This window comes from Sarcophilus harrisii, chromosome 5, assembly GCF_902635505.1.
Source record: "Sarcophilus harrisii chromosome 5, mSarHar1.11, whole genome shotgun sequence".
NCBI lineage: Eukaryota > Metazoa > Chordata > Mammalia > Dasyuromorphia > Dasyuridae > Sarcophilus > Sarcophilus harrisii.
Window position 1 is genome coordinate 39,790,118 of NC_045430.1, and position 15,652 is coordinate 39,805,769.

Sequence of the window (15,652 nt, forward strand, 5' to 3'; positions counted from 1 at the left end):
CTACATTAGTTAGATCATGGTCTTTACTTATGAATGGTCTTTGTTAACAATTTATAATTTAATGCATGCTTTATATAGGTATATAGTAATATGAGTATATGCTTTAAAAGGAGTCATTAGCCTTGATAGTACTTCACTTCTCTCTGCTAAGCAAATGTTTGCTGGCAAAGGTGGTTTCTGGGTTTTTTTTTGGCCTACTTGTATTGTTGACGCTTTTCTATTGAATAAGCTGCAATAAAGAATAATGATAGATCAATAATATCTTTATGGATTAACAATCCACACAAGAAAAACCAAGACCAAGGTGAAAGTATATGGTCCATATGGACTAGTGATAGCATTAAACTAATAGAGATGTATTTATTTCTACATCTTATCTATCTTAGACACATATAGGTGACAGACTATAAACTTGTTGCAAAATTGAGTATAGGAGATAAGTTGATTTAAAAAAAATTTTAAATGTATGTATTTAATGAGGCAATTTGGGTTAAGTGACTTGCCCAAGGTCACACAGCTAATAAGTGTTAAGTGTCTGAGGCCTGATTGGAACTAGGTCCTCTTAACATCAGGGCTGATGCTATATCTACTGCACCATTTAGCTGCCCTTTCCACTTGCAAAATAAATACTCTGTATTGTATTTGGTTACCTTAAGTTACTACTTGCCACACAAACCCTTCTTTTCAACACTAATATTCTATTCAACACTAATATGCAATATGATGAACCACCATAGAATATCCTAATAATCTGAAGAATGAAAGTTCCAGGTGACCCCAAGAGCAGTTACAAAATGCATGGTGGGTAAAAGATGTCAGTAAACTACCAAGAGTGACCTGTACAAAAGAAATAATGTAAATACATCATGGACATTACACGGATTGAAAAAGTAGAGAAAACAGTTATGTAGGTAAGAGGTTGAACAAGCCTGAATGGTGTACTGGAACCTAAGAAATACTAAAAGATCCAGAAGAAAGTAGTATAATGTGCTTGTTTGAACCTCTTTAGAGAATTTATGGAATGACATAACCAAGAATATCAAGAATAGGTTATTATTTGTATGAGTGAATGACATTAACCCCCCTTATGAGATCACAGTTCCACCAAATGAATAGGTATAAACAGAAAATATATAAATAGCAAAAACTTTACTAATTCACAATTATTAGGGTAGGATATCAGGATGAATTGATATAAGGTCTAAGTCATGGAATAGTTTTGAATAATATTATTATAATTTTAAATTAAAATTTGTAATTAATAATTAAATAGTTGACAAATGGAAATTTTTCTTGGCTTACTTTAATGAATGGCTAAATGTCCTTTGTAAGTGGCCCATTAGTAACTTGAATGTAAATGAATGCAATTTAAAGGAATTGTCTGGATGTTCGAAAGCACTGTGCATTTAAGGTTAGCTGAGTATCCTTGAAATTTTCTAGCAATTTTCTTTACAATATTGATTTAATAAACCTTTAGTAGTTAGTAGCAAGGTAAAACATCAAACCACATAACATAAATCAGGGAGGTTTCAATTAATCAGATTTTATTGAATTACTTGACCACAAAATGCCCATGAATTTCAATTGAACTCTTATTCCAAAGCATCTACTTGGATTTTTTCTGTAATTTTTTTTAAAGGAATCTAATGGTGTTTGTTAATCAAGTGAGATATTTATAAAGCACTTAGCACAGTGTTTGGCACATTGTAAGTACTGTATAAATGCTTCTTTTCCTTTTGTCCTTTTAAAGAAATTAATAATTGAATGAAATGCTAAATTTCAGTTAGAGATTTGTGAAAAATAAAGATATAATTTTTCCCATTCAAGTGCATGGGCCTTGTGGAGTCCATGGACTTTCAAATTAAAGAACCCCAACATAAGAATAAAGACTAGAATTGGTAGGTTTTATCAAGTGGTGGGGTTTTGTTTTGTTTTTGCATTCTTACTTGGCCAGGCAGTTCTCATAAGCTTTATATCTAAACATATGCAACTTTGGAAATTGCTGAGATGGAAAGATTTCCCCACATAGGATTTGCTAGAATTTTCTATGGCTTCCCATGTGCTCACTGTGTAGATCTACCTATGTCAGCATTGGACCAGAAGCATCAAATTTGAATCCTTTTTTTTTTTCTCAATTTCTTTTTTTTTTTTTTTTTTATTATAGTAACTTTTTATTGACAGAATCCATGCCAGGGTAATTTTTTTACAACATTATCCCTTGCACTCACTTCTGTTCCAATTTTCCCTCCCACCCTCCCCCCCCTCCCCTAGATGGCAAGCAGTCCTATATATGTTGAATATGTCCTAGTATATCCTAGATACAATGTATGTGTGCAGATCCAAACAGTTTTCTTTTCTTTTTTTTTTTTTTATTTAATAGCCTTTATTTACAGGATATATACATAGGTAACTTTACAGCATTAACAATTGCCAAACCTCTTGTTCCAATTTTTCACCTCTTACCCCCACCCTCCCTAAATGTCAGGATGACCAGTAGATGTTAAAATATATTAAAATATAACTTAGATACACAATAAGTATACATGACAAAACATTATTTTGCTGTACAAAAGAATCAGACTCTGAATTATTGTACAATTAGCTTGTGAAGGAAATCAAAATGCAGGTGTGTCATAACTATAGGGATTGGAATTCAATGTAATGGTTTTTAGTCATCTCCAGAGTTCTTTTTCTGGGTATAGCTAGTTCAGTTCATTACTGCTCCATTAGAAATGATTTGGTTGATCTCAGTGCTGAGGATGGCCCTGATCCATCAGAACTGGTCATCATCTAGTATTGTTGTAGAAGTATAATGATCTCCTGGTCCGCTCACCTCACTCAGCATCAGTTCGTGCAAGTTCTCCAGGCCTTTCTGAAATCATCCTGTTGGTCATTTCTTACAGAACAGTAATATTCCATAATTTTCATATACCACACTTATTCAGCCATTCTCCAACTGATGGACATCCATTCAGTTTCCAGTTTCTAGCACTACAAAAGGGCTGCCACAAACATTCGTGCACATACAGGTCCCTTTCCTTCTTTATAATCTCTTTGGGATATAATCCCAGTAGTAACACTGCTGGATCAAAGGGTATGCACAGTTTGATAACTTTTTGAGCATAGATCCAAACTACTCTCCAAAATGGTTGGATTCTTCTACAACTCCACCAACAATGAATCAATGTCCCAGTTTTCCCACATCCCTCCAACTAATCATTATTTTTTCCTGTCATCTTAGCCAATCTGACAGGTGTGTAGTGGTATCTTAGAGTTGTCTTAATTTGCATTTCTCTGATTAATAATGACTTGGAGCATCTTTTCATATGACTAGAAATAGTTTCAATTTCTTCATCTGAGAATTGTCTGTTCATATCCTTTGACCATTTTTCAATTGGAGAATGGCTTGATTTTTTATAAATTAGAGTTAATTCTCTATATATTTTGGAAATGAGGCCTTTATCAGAACCTTTGACTGTAAAAATATTTTCCCAGTTTATTGCTTCCCTTCTAATCTTGTCTGCATTAGTTTTGTTTGTACAAAAACTTTTCAGTTTGGTATAATCGAAATTTTCTATTTTGTGATCAGTAATGATCTCTAGTTCTGCTTTGGTCATAAAGACCTTCCCCTTCCACAGGTCTGAGAGGTAAACTATCCTATGCCAAACAGTTTTCTTGTTGCACAGGGAGAATTGGATTCAGAAGGTAGAAATAATGCGGGAAGAAAAACAAAAATGCAAACAGTTTACATTCATTTCCCAGTGTTTTTTCTTTGGGTGTAGCTGCTTCTGTCCATCATTGATCAATTGAAACTGAATTAGGTCTCTTTGTCAAAGAAATCTACTTCCATCAGATTACATCTTTATACAGTATCATTGTTGACGTATATAATGATTTCTTGGTTCTGCTCATTTCACTTAGCATCAGTTCATGTAAGTCTCTCCAAGTCTCTCTGTATTCATCTTGCTGGTCATTTCTTACAGAACAATAATATTCCATAACATTCATATACCACAATTTACCCAACCATTCTCCAGTTGATGGGCATCCACTCAGTTTCCAGCTTCTAGCCACTACAAACAGGGCTGCCACAAACATTTTGGCATATACTGGTCCCTTTCCCTTCTTTAGTATCTCCTTGGGGTATAAGCCCAGTAGAAACACTGCTGGATCAAAGGGTATGCACAGTTTGATAACTTTTTGGGCATAATTCCAGATTGCTCTCCAGAATGGTTGGATTCGTTCACAGCTCCACCAACAATGTATCAGTGTCCCAGTTTTCCCGCATCCCCTCCAACAATCATCATTATTTTTTCCTATCATCTTAGCCAATCTGACAGGTGTGTAGTGGTATCTCAGAGTTGTCTTAATTTGCATTTCTCTGATTAATAATGATTTGGAACACTCTTTCATATGAGTGGTAATGATTTGAATCCTTTCTGAGTGTGGTCTGAGCCAGATTAAAGTGTAATTTGGAAATGTTTAGCAAGATAATACAATATGACAATGCTGATTTGTGATTTTCTAATTCAATATGACAATGCTGATTTGTGATTTTCTAATTCAATATGTGGTCTTCAGGGATCTATTTCTATTTGACTTTGCTGCCATTGATTTAGCCTATATCCTAGTCCTCATTATCATAATGAGAAGAGTAATGTCATTCCTACTTACCTGCCTTATAGAGATATTATAAGAATGAAGTAATATTACTTTGAGCTTCTCAGAAGAAAAGGACTCCAAAAAGTTAAGATAATTTGTGCTTTTTAGGAAAAGTAGGAATGCTAATATTTGCTACTCCTCAAAAAATGTTAGATTTTTTTGACAGTAGCTTTGTGTTCTCCCCAAAAGGAGGAAGGTGGGACATTTTTAGCAAAGCATGCAATTAATGTAGGGCAAAAGATTTGAAATTCAGCATTCAGACTATATACAATGAAAAAAGACTGGGCTTTTGTAATTTTCTTTCTATAGATGTCACACTACAAAAAGAAACCCAGGAAGGAATTCTGCCCCCTGCCCAGAGTCAAGAACCTCTGAAACCTCAGGAGAATATTTCAAGACCCATTCATCCTCCATTGGTCATAACTATTAACTTTGAAGAAGAGGAGGATGAGGAAGATGAAGATGAAGATGACAAGGAGAACAGTTAGTATGACCTTCCTTAGATCTATGATGTATGTAAAGACCCTTACACTGTTCTCTATTAACTTGTCATAATGTTTTATAGGTTTGTAATAACCATTTTTCTGATGGAAAGTGGATGTTACTGAGAAAATTGCTTTCGTTTTCATAACTCTTAATTTATTGTTCTAATTTAATAGTCTGAATATGTGGATCCTACCTATCAGGAGTAAATTCCTTAATTGGTGGAGATATATTAACTTTCAACACTACTTATGTTTTCTTTCTTATGTACCAGGGATACACTAGTTGTCAGACAAAGTTAATATGACTCTCATGTCATCATGGGAATTTGGAGATGAAATTTTCTAGGGCAGACTATGCAAATATAGCAAAACTCCATTATGAAATACCTTCCTCTATTCCATGATTCAGTCACACTACAGATAAAATGAAATCAACCAATTGAATCAATTTGTCTATTAAATACCCATTGTATACAAGACTATGATCTGTGATTATGGTCCCTCTATACAGAAAATTGTAAAGCACATTGTGTTCTCCCTCAGGCATGGGAAACTGGAAATTAAAATGCTTTCTCCATTCCCTAAAATCCATTATTATGAGTGTATTTTCTTTTCTTTGGACATTTAAAAATTTAATTTCCCAACTTTAGAAATTTCATTTGTTTCCTAAGCATCTTTAAAATCTTTCTCTCCGGTATGTTCAATGTCATATAGAATGTCATATAGAATGACTTAAATTTTTATTTAAACTAGTAGTAAGCATAATTCTGCTCTTGAATGTCAGCAACCAAGACAGTCTTTTTTTCAACCTAAATCAGTCTTCTTTTATCTCACGTAGACATTATTTCATTGTGTACGGAAAAGTTGTTTTTGTCTTTCCAGTTTTTATTCTTTTGACTCATGCACTAGCTAGGTCCTTTCCTTGATCAAGAACTTTCAACAGTTTGTAGGATAGTAGATTTAAAACGAAAAGGGACTTTTAAGATCAACTTGTCCACTGCTTTTGTTGTTCAGTTCTATTCAACTCTTTGTGACCCCATTTGGGATTTTCTTGGCAAATGAGGAACCAAAGGCAAATAGGGCTAAATGACTTATCCAGGGTCATACAGCTTATAAGTGTCTGAGACTAGATTTGAACTCAGGAAGATGAGTCTCCCTGGCATGAGGCCTAGTACTAGCTGCTCCATCCATTGCTTATAGAATAAATTAAATCAACAAAAATCTATAAGCATTTATTAAGCACATGTTATATATCAGGTACTATGTCAAGGACTGGGGAATATAAAGAAAAAGAAAAAGCTTAAGCAATTCTTTTCTTCAAGGAATTTACATTCTCAAATTCTTAAGCCTGGAATTCAAGTCTCTCTATAAACTGGTTCAAGCCTACCTTTCCAAAATTAAACTTTATAGCCTTTTCAAGTAAACCCTCTCTTCCAGACAGGTTAGACTAAATCTCATATTGTGAGCCATGGTTATATAATATTAATGAAAAGTAATGTACCTCAGCTTTGTGATAATTTTTTAGCTATATGAAGAGGCAGTATGTTATAGGGAATAGAAATCCAGCTGGAAAACCTGGAATAATCTGCATTCAAGGCCTACATCTGACACATCTGGCTGTATGACTCTAGGCAAGTCATTTAAATTCCCAATGCTCTTGGCAACTCTTTTAAAACCATAATAACTTGCATCAAAAGTAGGTATACCTGCTCAAGTAGAGGAAATATCCCTGTTCAGGGAAATCACATTTAATTCCCAGGTCCCAGTAATATAACAATGACAATATGCCTGTTGTATTACATTGTTGGTTATCTTTAGAGAATGTGTGTGTTCATAATTCCCCTACTGGATTGTAACTTTCCTTGAGGAAAAAGACTGGCCTTATTTTTTTTTGTATCCCCATAGTTTCTAGGGTACCTTGTATATAGCAGTTCAAGGAAAAATGGTTGTGCATCACCCTCATTTCCTTTCCCTGTATCTTCCCTTCTTTTTGAATTTTAATGTAGACCTTTCTGGGGACATTACCATGACCCCAAGGAATGAATTCTAATGGGAGTGGTGGTGAGGAATTCATGGTAGAAAGATGTTAATAGAGAGCAAAGGATGAGAGGATCAGAGATTTACAGCTAGGAAGTACCTTATCATTCATTACCTAATACTTTAGTTTTAGAGAAGAAAAATTGAGAAACAGATAAGTAACTTGTCTAAGGTCACACAGATGCCAAATGACAGAGCAGGAATTCCATCTTATGTCCTGTGACTCCAAATTCAGTTGTGTTTTTCTTTTTGGGATGCATCATAGACTTTAAATTCTTTTAGAAAACATTTACTAAATTCCTTGGTTATAGTAAGAACTGAAGAAGACAGCACTTCAATGTTTAGTTAATTGCAACTAGTAGGACTTATAAATATGCTTATTTGAATATTTGAATATCCTGGTACCCACATTGATATGGTAACTCCCTCCACTAGTGTAGATTGCAATAAGTTCAAACCTTTTCAGTCTGTCTTTTTGGCCTTAATATTCTCCTTGTAGTTTTAACATCTCATTCATTGAAGGTTTGCCCAACATGAACTGGAGACCTCTCCTCCTAGGTTTTTTTTCTTATTTAATCCATTCTAATTCAGCACTCATTATTCATTATTATTATTGCTTTTTTTTTTATTCTTATATATTTCTTGGACATTTACTATTCCATTTGTCCGAACATACATTGTTGGTAATGTGCTATAACCTACTTCCCCGACCCACTCCTTATTTTTCTAGCTTATCCTTTTGTTCACTCAAAATGCTTATCTTAAAATAAAATACTTTATTTTATAAGATGATGGTGTTCTAGGTTTCATAACATCTGGTGCTGATACAGCATCACTAAAAGAATATTACTATTAAAGAGCTGAGCCTTTGTTTCAGAAAATAGTAATGAAAACACTACTTTACTGCCCAAATGTAAATCAGCTCAGTCTTCCTCTGAGTCCCTTTTGTGTTCATCTTTTTTGTCCCTGAATAGTGTGTGCCTGTATCACAGAAGGCATATGTCATCTCTTTTTTCCACTGTGGATCATTAGTAGTCTGGTGGTGTCTCGAGTAGTTCTGGACCTCATCTTTTAATCTTTGATGAAATCAGCATAATAACAACTACAAATGAGTGCTTTTTGGGCAGATGATCTCACTATCTAGGTTTGATAAGGAAACTTTTCTTTTGAGCTCTGCATTAAACATTCTCTATAATGGGCCTTTGCTTATTGGCTTTTGGTGTATTTTTTGGTCAGTAGGGAACTTAGTTTTTCTTCCTTACTTGTAACAAGAATGATAAATATGCTATATATAAACCATGGCCAACAACCCTAACTTGTATTTAATCAAGAATGTCCTCAATATATATGTAGCTTACTCTTATAAATATTTTAAGATGAAAAAAACCCCATAAATTAAGTTACTGATAAACTTTGGATCACTTTTGTGTTGTGAAATAATTCTGTTCATAATATTTTCTTAATCATTTGATATCTATATCTCTCTTCTAGATATCTTAAAATCCAGTTTCTTAATGCATTCAAAATAGTATAGTTTTCCAAAGTGTAGAAATGCATTCAAATAGTGTAGACTTAAGCTTGTCCAGCTGTTTCCTCTCCTTTTCTTCCTCTTTTTTCATTATCACTGGGTAATGAAAATAGTTTTATGTAGAAATGATACTTATTTCATACGTCATCTGTGTTATCTTTGTTTTATCTCTAAATGCTTCTTGTTATAATCTGACTTAATTGCTTAATTGGGACTCATAAAGCTTTCTGCAAAGTCATTTTTCCATTGCTCTTCCATGTTTTGGGAGATGATCCTTCTCATAATCTTCCACCATACACTTAAATAAGTTTTTGAAAATGAGTTCATATGCTAAATCAGTGTTAGTCTTGCTTTCAAGTACAAGTATGTGATTTCTGGACTCTTTGATCTCTTTGTTAAGTAAACTATTTTACATGAATTAAACCTCTCTAGAAAACTTAGTTATTAGAACTTTCTATATCTAGATACTTGAATTATATATATATATATATATATATATATAGGCAGATTTTTTTTATTTATATGCATTATAATATATATGTGTATATATAATTTTATTTATCTTATAAAATATATCAGTATATACTTATATGTATATATATATAATTAAGGGGAATTATAAGTATATATGTAGTACTTATGGTACCACATGTAACATATATTAAATATATATATACACTTATACACCTATAATGTCCCTTAAATAACAACATAGTAAGTGCTGCCTATGTATTTGTGCATAGAGACAGGGCCTTTGTATAAGCTTTCTAAATGTCAAGAGAGAAAAAATAGCAAACAAAAGCCTCTTTTTAAACTCTTTTCCCTATTCATTGGTTTATTCACCATTCTTCCATTTATTAAATGGCAGCAAGGAGAAAGGGCAACATATTGTATGCAAGGGGAGTTAATATTTCTTGTTAGGATCACACTAGAAAATACAAACTAGTTGATCAATATAAGAATGGATGCTAGCTTTACTACGACCTTTGTTGGCTTATAAGCATGTCTATATCCCTATATATATATTTCTTAGTTTTTCCACCCATCACCTGTAAAAGAGAGGTTGTGCCAGATGAATAGATGCAGAAAGTTCTTATGAAATACTAAGGACTTGACATTTAGATTTAGCCAAAAGCCCTACTCTACCCTACAATGGGAAGCAGGAGAGGAAAGAATTGGGCTTAATGTATATAATTGGTGGTTTCTCTTATCTGAATCATATTTTATTCTTCCTTCAGCATGACAAGCATGAACATTTATCTGGATGTAAATTTCACTGATTTTTTAAATTCTGAAATAATTTCTTTTAATTTTAAATTAATTTAAAAATTAAAAGGAATCATCGCACAGTAAGGATAACAGCTGTGGTTTTTTTCTTTCTAATTTATGATAGAATTTCTCATAGACTTTGTCTATGGGAGACAATTTACCTTTGAAAAATATATCCTGCAGATGCTTCTAGTTTGTGGACAAAGACTCCAGAGGAAATTGAAGAAGAAAGGGCCATAAAAGAAATGTGCTATAAGTCTGGTAAGCATTTTGGTGATGGTGTGGGCTTTTTTCTAGTTCTGTGCATGAGCACTATACTAACCATTATTTTCCTTATGGGGAGATTAGGTGAATACTACAGATTTCACACTCCTCCAGACATTTCAGCAAAAAGCATAACATCAACAGTGGAAAAAGAGTTAGCAAAACCCTTGGAAAATGGCAATGAATTGCAAGAAGGTAAGCCATTAAGTGACAGTACCTCAAAATGATGCTTAGGTCATATCTAGTTCTCTGACATGAATTACTTATTTAGTAAGAAACACATGAGGCCAGAGTCTTTTTTGTTTGGTTGATTGGTCGTGAGGTAGCTCTGTGATTTCATTTGTGTAGTTAAGCTCCAAAGCAGAAATTCCTTCCACTGATGGCTGATAATTACATTCTTTAAAAAGTTCTTTGGTCCTAGCTGTGTGACCCTGGGCAAGTCACTTAACCCCAGTTGCCTCAGAGGGGGAAAAGGTTCTTTGGGGTGCTGAAAGGTTAAAAAAACTTAACTAATATTTCACAGACAGTGATATCAGAGGCAGGAATTTGGCCTGGGTTTTTTCTGACTGCAAGACCCAATTCTCTATCCACCATATTACTCTGCGTCTCAGGACATAGTTTTAAGTGGGATAAAACCTGTTTGAAGTGGGTAATGTTTTTTATCATGTGTCCTAAATTCAATATGAAAATCTATCAAGAAATGTAATTATGCCTTCTTCCTAGGCATAAGAATATATAGATGAGGATTTCTACAAACCTTACGATTTTGCAGCTGTTTTGCTGTTCACATTTTACCTTACAGTAACAATGGTGAAAATAGGTGAAGATTTTTCTTGTTGAATTGATAAGCTAATTGAAAATCCAGCAAGGCTCAATGATTTATGTACAATTCCAGAAGAAAGTCAGTGGCTGAAGTCAGGATTGGGTTTTTGGCTTTTGGGAACTCTCACTCTTCTGACTATTCCCACTTTTTTTCTGTAATTAATGAACAGAACTAGAGTTTTCACTTGGGCAGTCAGATGGGAATGTTCTCTTTTCTTTAACAGATGAAATATATGCCTAATCTCAATGTGTATAGAATTGATTATGTTAAAGTTGTCTGATAATATCAGTTAGAAACAGGAAAACACAGTAAAAGCCTATGGACTCAATGAAACTTCACATTCTCGCCCCTAGGATGAGCTTTAAAACCAGTTTTGCAGCAGTAGCAGGGATTTGTGTCAAACAGACCCAGCAGGGAAAGTCACCAGGGTCAAGGTGGGTAGGGGTAGGGAAATGGCTCCCTCATGCATGTGGTTAATCCACCCAGCAGACGATCTGCCTGCTTGTCCTTTATCAAGCAATCACTGGATTATTTGGGATACTCTTTAGCCTTCTGATAGCAGATGTATGTACTCTTCACATCCCATGGCAGATGCAGTCCAAGTTCTGAGGCATTTAAAAGTCCCTTGAATCTATTCCTTCTAAACAAGTGATCCCTCCATTACATGGGTCTATGAACTATTCTATGATATCCTCAGTGTAGGGGAATTACTGATGTGGGAACTCGGTCTGTCAATGGAGTTGTCACACCTTGGTCTTTGACTTAAGAGTTAAATCCTAGGGAGTTGCTTGAGGTATAGAGAGGTTATAGGTGACTTTTACCCAGTGTCACACAGAGCAATTGAATGAAAAGTGAACTGATTTGGAGCTAATTGGACCTGGATTTGAATCTCACCTCTGACACTACCTGTGTGACTTTGGGCAAATCACTTGACTTCCATCAATTTTATCTTCCTCCTCCCCATAAGGGGCTCCCTTCCAGTTCTGCATCTATAATTTTAAGTTTTCCACATAGCTAATAAGTGTCAGAGGTGGGATTTGAATCCAGGTACTCCTGACTATAAGCCAGATACTATAGCCGCTAAGTCAATGCTGCCTCAGTCATGAAAGAGAAGAAAATGGTGGTAGAGGAGGGCAGGTGATTTATAAAAGCCTTCTTGCTTGATTTATACTATGATTTTCACCTAAATTACTAAAGACTAAGAAGATATATGAGAAAATGATGACAGTCACTTCATTTCCACAAGAGCAGTCAATAATAGTAACATGTAACAACTTTTGCTAAATCTGAGATTTCTGAATAGGAGTCAAAACAGGAAATATTCGAAAATGCCTTTAAAGTCATGATTATAAAAATCATTTAAATAAAATCAAAAGTAATTTCTATTTCATGTTCAATGGAGAAGAAATAGTTTTAAAATGTCAAATTGCCAATTCATTTTTAATTGATCCAATAAGAAAATAGTCTCATTTTCCTCCTTGTTAATTATGTAACTGATCTAAACAGTCACGTACTTTATTATTCATGAAATTACTGTGCAAACAATACTTAGGTCATATCCTAGAGTCTTGCTCTCTTCTCATAAGCATGTTACTTCTATAACACAATTCCTATGGTGATCTACACTTTAGAAATATAGCTATTGACATGTCAATCCCTCCCCTCCCCCTTTTTTGTGCCATTTTAGGGGATGGTCTAACAGTTCCAACGAAGTTCAATATATTTGAAAGACAAGGTGAGATAAAAGCATCATTGGATGGAAAACCAAGAACTGACCTTGCTGCTTTTGAAAATGGAGGTGACTTCATACAAATTTTTTTATATTTACTACTAATTATGTCTGATATTCCATTGACCACCATACTTATTACTCTTAACAGACATGTTAATAAGCAGGTCTCATAATTGTAAAATGATATTCTTTGATCAAGCCTATGATTTTCATGTTATTGTTCTCTTTAAAGAGGATGATTTCCATAACAATAGAAAAATTAAATTTTTTTGGTTGATGGTTGGTAAATAATGCTTGTTGCTGTGAAAAGGTTACATTTGGATCTATAAAAGACAAATCACTTATTCATATTCTTTTATTAGTTTCAGGCTATTTCTTAATCTCCATATTTGTCTTTAGTAATTGGAATTGTTCATATTCAATTCAATAATAAACATTTTAACTACAATCTAATGTACTAGATTTAAAAAAAAATGACCTTGTCTTTAAGCAGTTTAAAATCTAATAAGACAGATATGTATAAATATAAATATGAGATAAGATGTAATGTGTCATAAGGAAAGTTTTAGATTACATGCTCTAGGAAATACTTTTCCTAGCAACACTATTAGTCCTACTCAAGTATTTTGAACTAGTCCTTTAAATTTTAAAATTTTTATTTACACCAAAAAGGCAGGGAAGAATGATAAAGAGAGATAAGGAAGAGGAGGAGAGAGATATAAAACTGGTTTCAAGTCAAGTATCGAAAATAAAAACTGAATATTTAGATATTATGTCAGAGATGCTCTTCAAAAAGTGCACCTCCTTTATTCTCTCTTGTTTGGCTACCTTCAAGTTCCAAACTAATTTATTTGCTCCTTTAACTTTTCCCTATGTCTTTGACAGAAAATTGAAACTAACAATCAATGGCTAGTTATGCTTAGGGAGATGATTCAGGTGTATTTCAGTTGTATATGACACTCTGAAAATTCCTTTCTCTCCAAATGGATGAAAGAACTAAGGTGGCTGTGGATAGTCTGGAGATGAGAAGAATTGAGAAGGTCATGTTAGTTGTTTTCACATCTCCAAAGCACTGCCATGTGTAAGAGGAATTTGATTTATTATAATTTCAAGGGACAGTCTTAGGACCACAGAGTAGAAGTTGATAGTGAGGGTGAAAGACTGGAGTAAACAAGATTTCCTCTCAGTATAAGGAAAAATTTGTTAATTCATGAAATTTGAAGTAGAATGAGTCGATTTGTGAGGAGATGAATCTCTCCTTCCTGTAAATTTTTAAAGCAAGTCTGGAAAAATTTTGTTGGGATTATCAAAGAAGTGGTTTGTATTTAGAGAAAAGAGTGAAAGTAGATGACCTTTCAGAATCTTATCAACTTTGTAATTCTTAGAGTGGACATTGTCTACATGAGATACTAGAGTATGGTGAATTTATTTGGAGAATATGGGTTCTAATCCCATCTCAGCCATTTTGCTTTCTTTATGACTATAGGAGCATGCCATTTCTCCTGTTGGGGGCCCAGTTTCTTCACTGAATATTTGAAGAGATTGAGCTCTAGAGGGCCTTATGTCACTTTCAAATTCTAAACCTTTGGGTCCTATGATATGGCAATGAGTGGAACTGGGGAAATACTATTGCTTCAATAACTTGTTCTAATGCTACTGAGAAACCAGATGATTACAAAACAAACTAGATAGACTAATAAGCAAGTTACAATATTATCTTGCTGGGTCAGTTTCAGGAGGGAACACGTCAGTAACTTGTAGGAACCTAGAAAGGCTAGGTTCTTTCTGCAGAAGATGGTAATACTTGAGCTTAATCAAAAGAAAATACCAGGAATGGAAGACAACTGGTATCAAGGAACAGAGGGAAGTAAAAAGGCTGAGGGCACAGTAAGAAGACTGGGAAGGCAGGAAAGGATCAGGTGATCAGGTTGTGAAAAACTTGAAATTTCAAAGAAAAAAATTTTTTTTCTAAAACAACGTATGAAATCAGAGTTTCTTGAACAGTAATGCTGACAAGTCAAATTTGGCTTTGTGGAGTGTGGATTGGGGTGAGAAAGAAGAGCCAATTTAAAAAGCCATTTCCATAATCCAGGTGAAAGGTGGGACAGGCTTAAAATAGAATGATAGATGTGCAGCAGGGAACATATGTGAGAAATATTAGGAAAAAACAAGATTTAGCAACTTATTGGATATGTGGGGCAAGTGAGCAGAAGAAGTTGAAGATGTCACCAGAATTGCCTACCTGAATGACTGGAAGGATGGTGGTATCTTTGACAGAAACAGGGAAATTTAGAAGGTGATGAGATTGATGAACACTGAGATTTAGGGTATTTGAGAGAATATCAAAAAAGTTCAGAACTTTAAGAAGCCTATGTACTCTAAAGAGAACATGTACTTTACTCTCAGAAATATATTGGAGTATTGTTCTGGGTGCCACATTTTAAAAGGGTCATTCATAGCATGGCACATACCCTAAATCGGGCAACTGAGGTTAAATTAGTTGGAGAAAAAGATTATTTAAGGAAGACATAAAATTACTTTCATATATTTAAAAGGCTGTCATAGGGATGGATAAGGATTATTCTGTATAGCTCCAGAATACAGAATTAGAAGTTGTTGTCATTTTAGTTGTGTCCAATACTTCAACATCCTATTTGAAGTTTTCTTAGCAAAGATACTTCAGTGGTTTTCCATTTCCTTCTCCAGCTCATTTTACAATGAGGAAACTGAAGCAGATAGGGCCTTAAATGATTTGCTATAGGGTCACATAGCTAATAAATGTCTAAAGTCAATTTTGAACTCAGGAAGATGAGTTTTCCTGATGCTAAGCTCAGTGTTCTATCATGCCACCT

General features: G+C 34.2%; 1 protein-coding gene across 14 annotated transcripts in view; it reads left to right on the forward strand.

The window, feature by feature from the left end:
* The window catches only part of C5H12orf50 (chromosome 5 C12orf50 homolog), a 63,153-nt gene that overhangs the window by 10,478 nt on the left and 37,023 nt on the right, over positions 1–15,652 (forward strand). For all 14 annotated transcript variants that reach the window (XR_004229577.1, XR_004229576.1, XR_004229571.1 and 11 more), the window contains 4 exons: positions 4,972–5,145; positions 10,165–10,242; positions 10,330–10,440; positions 12,756–12,866. Coding sequence is in view for 4 of the 14 variants with exons in the window: in XM_031938518.1 (XP_031794378.1) it covers positions 4,972–5,145; positions 10,165–10,242; positions 10,330–10,440; positions 12,756–12,866 (474 nt within the window). In the remaining 10 variants the exon portion in view is untranslated. The remainder of the gene's footprint in view (positions 1–4,971; positions 5,146–10,164; positions 10,243–10,329; positions 10,441–12,755; positions 12,867–15,652) is intronic.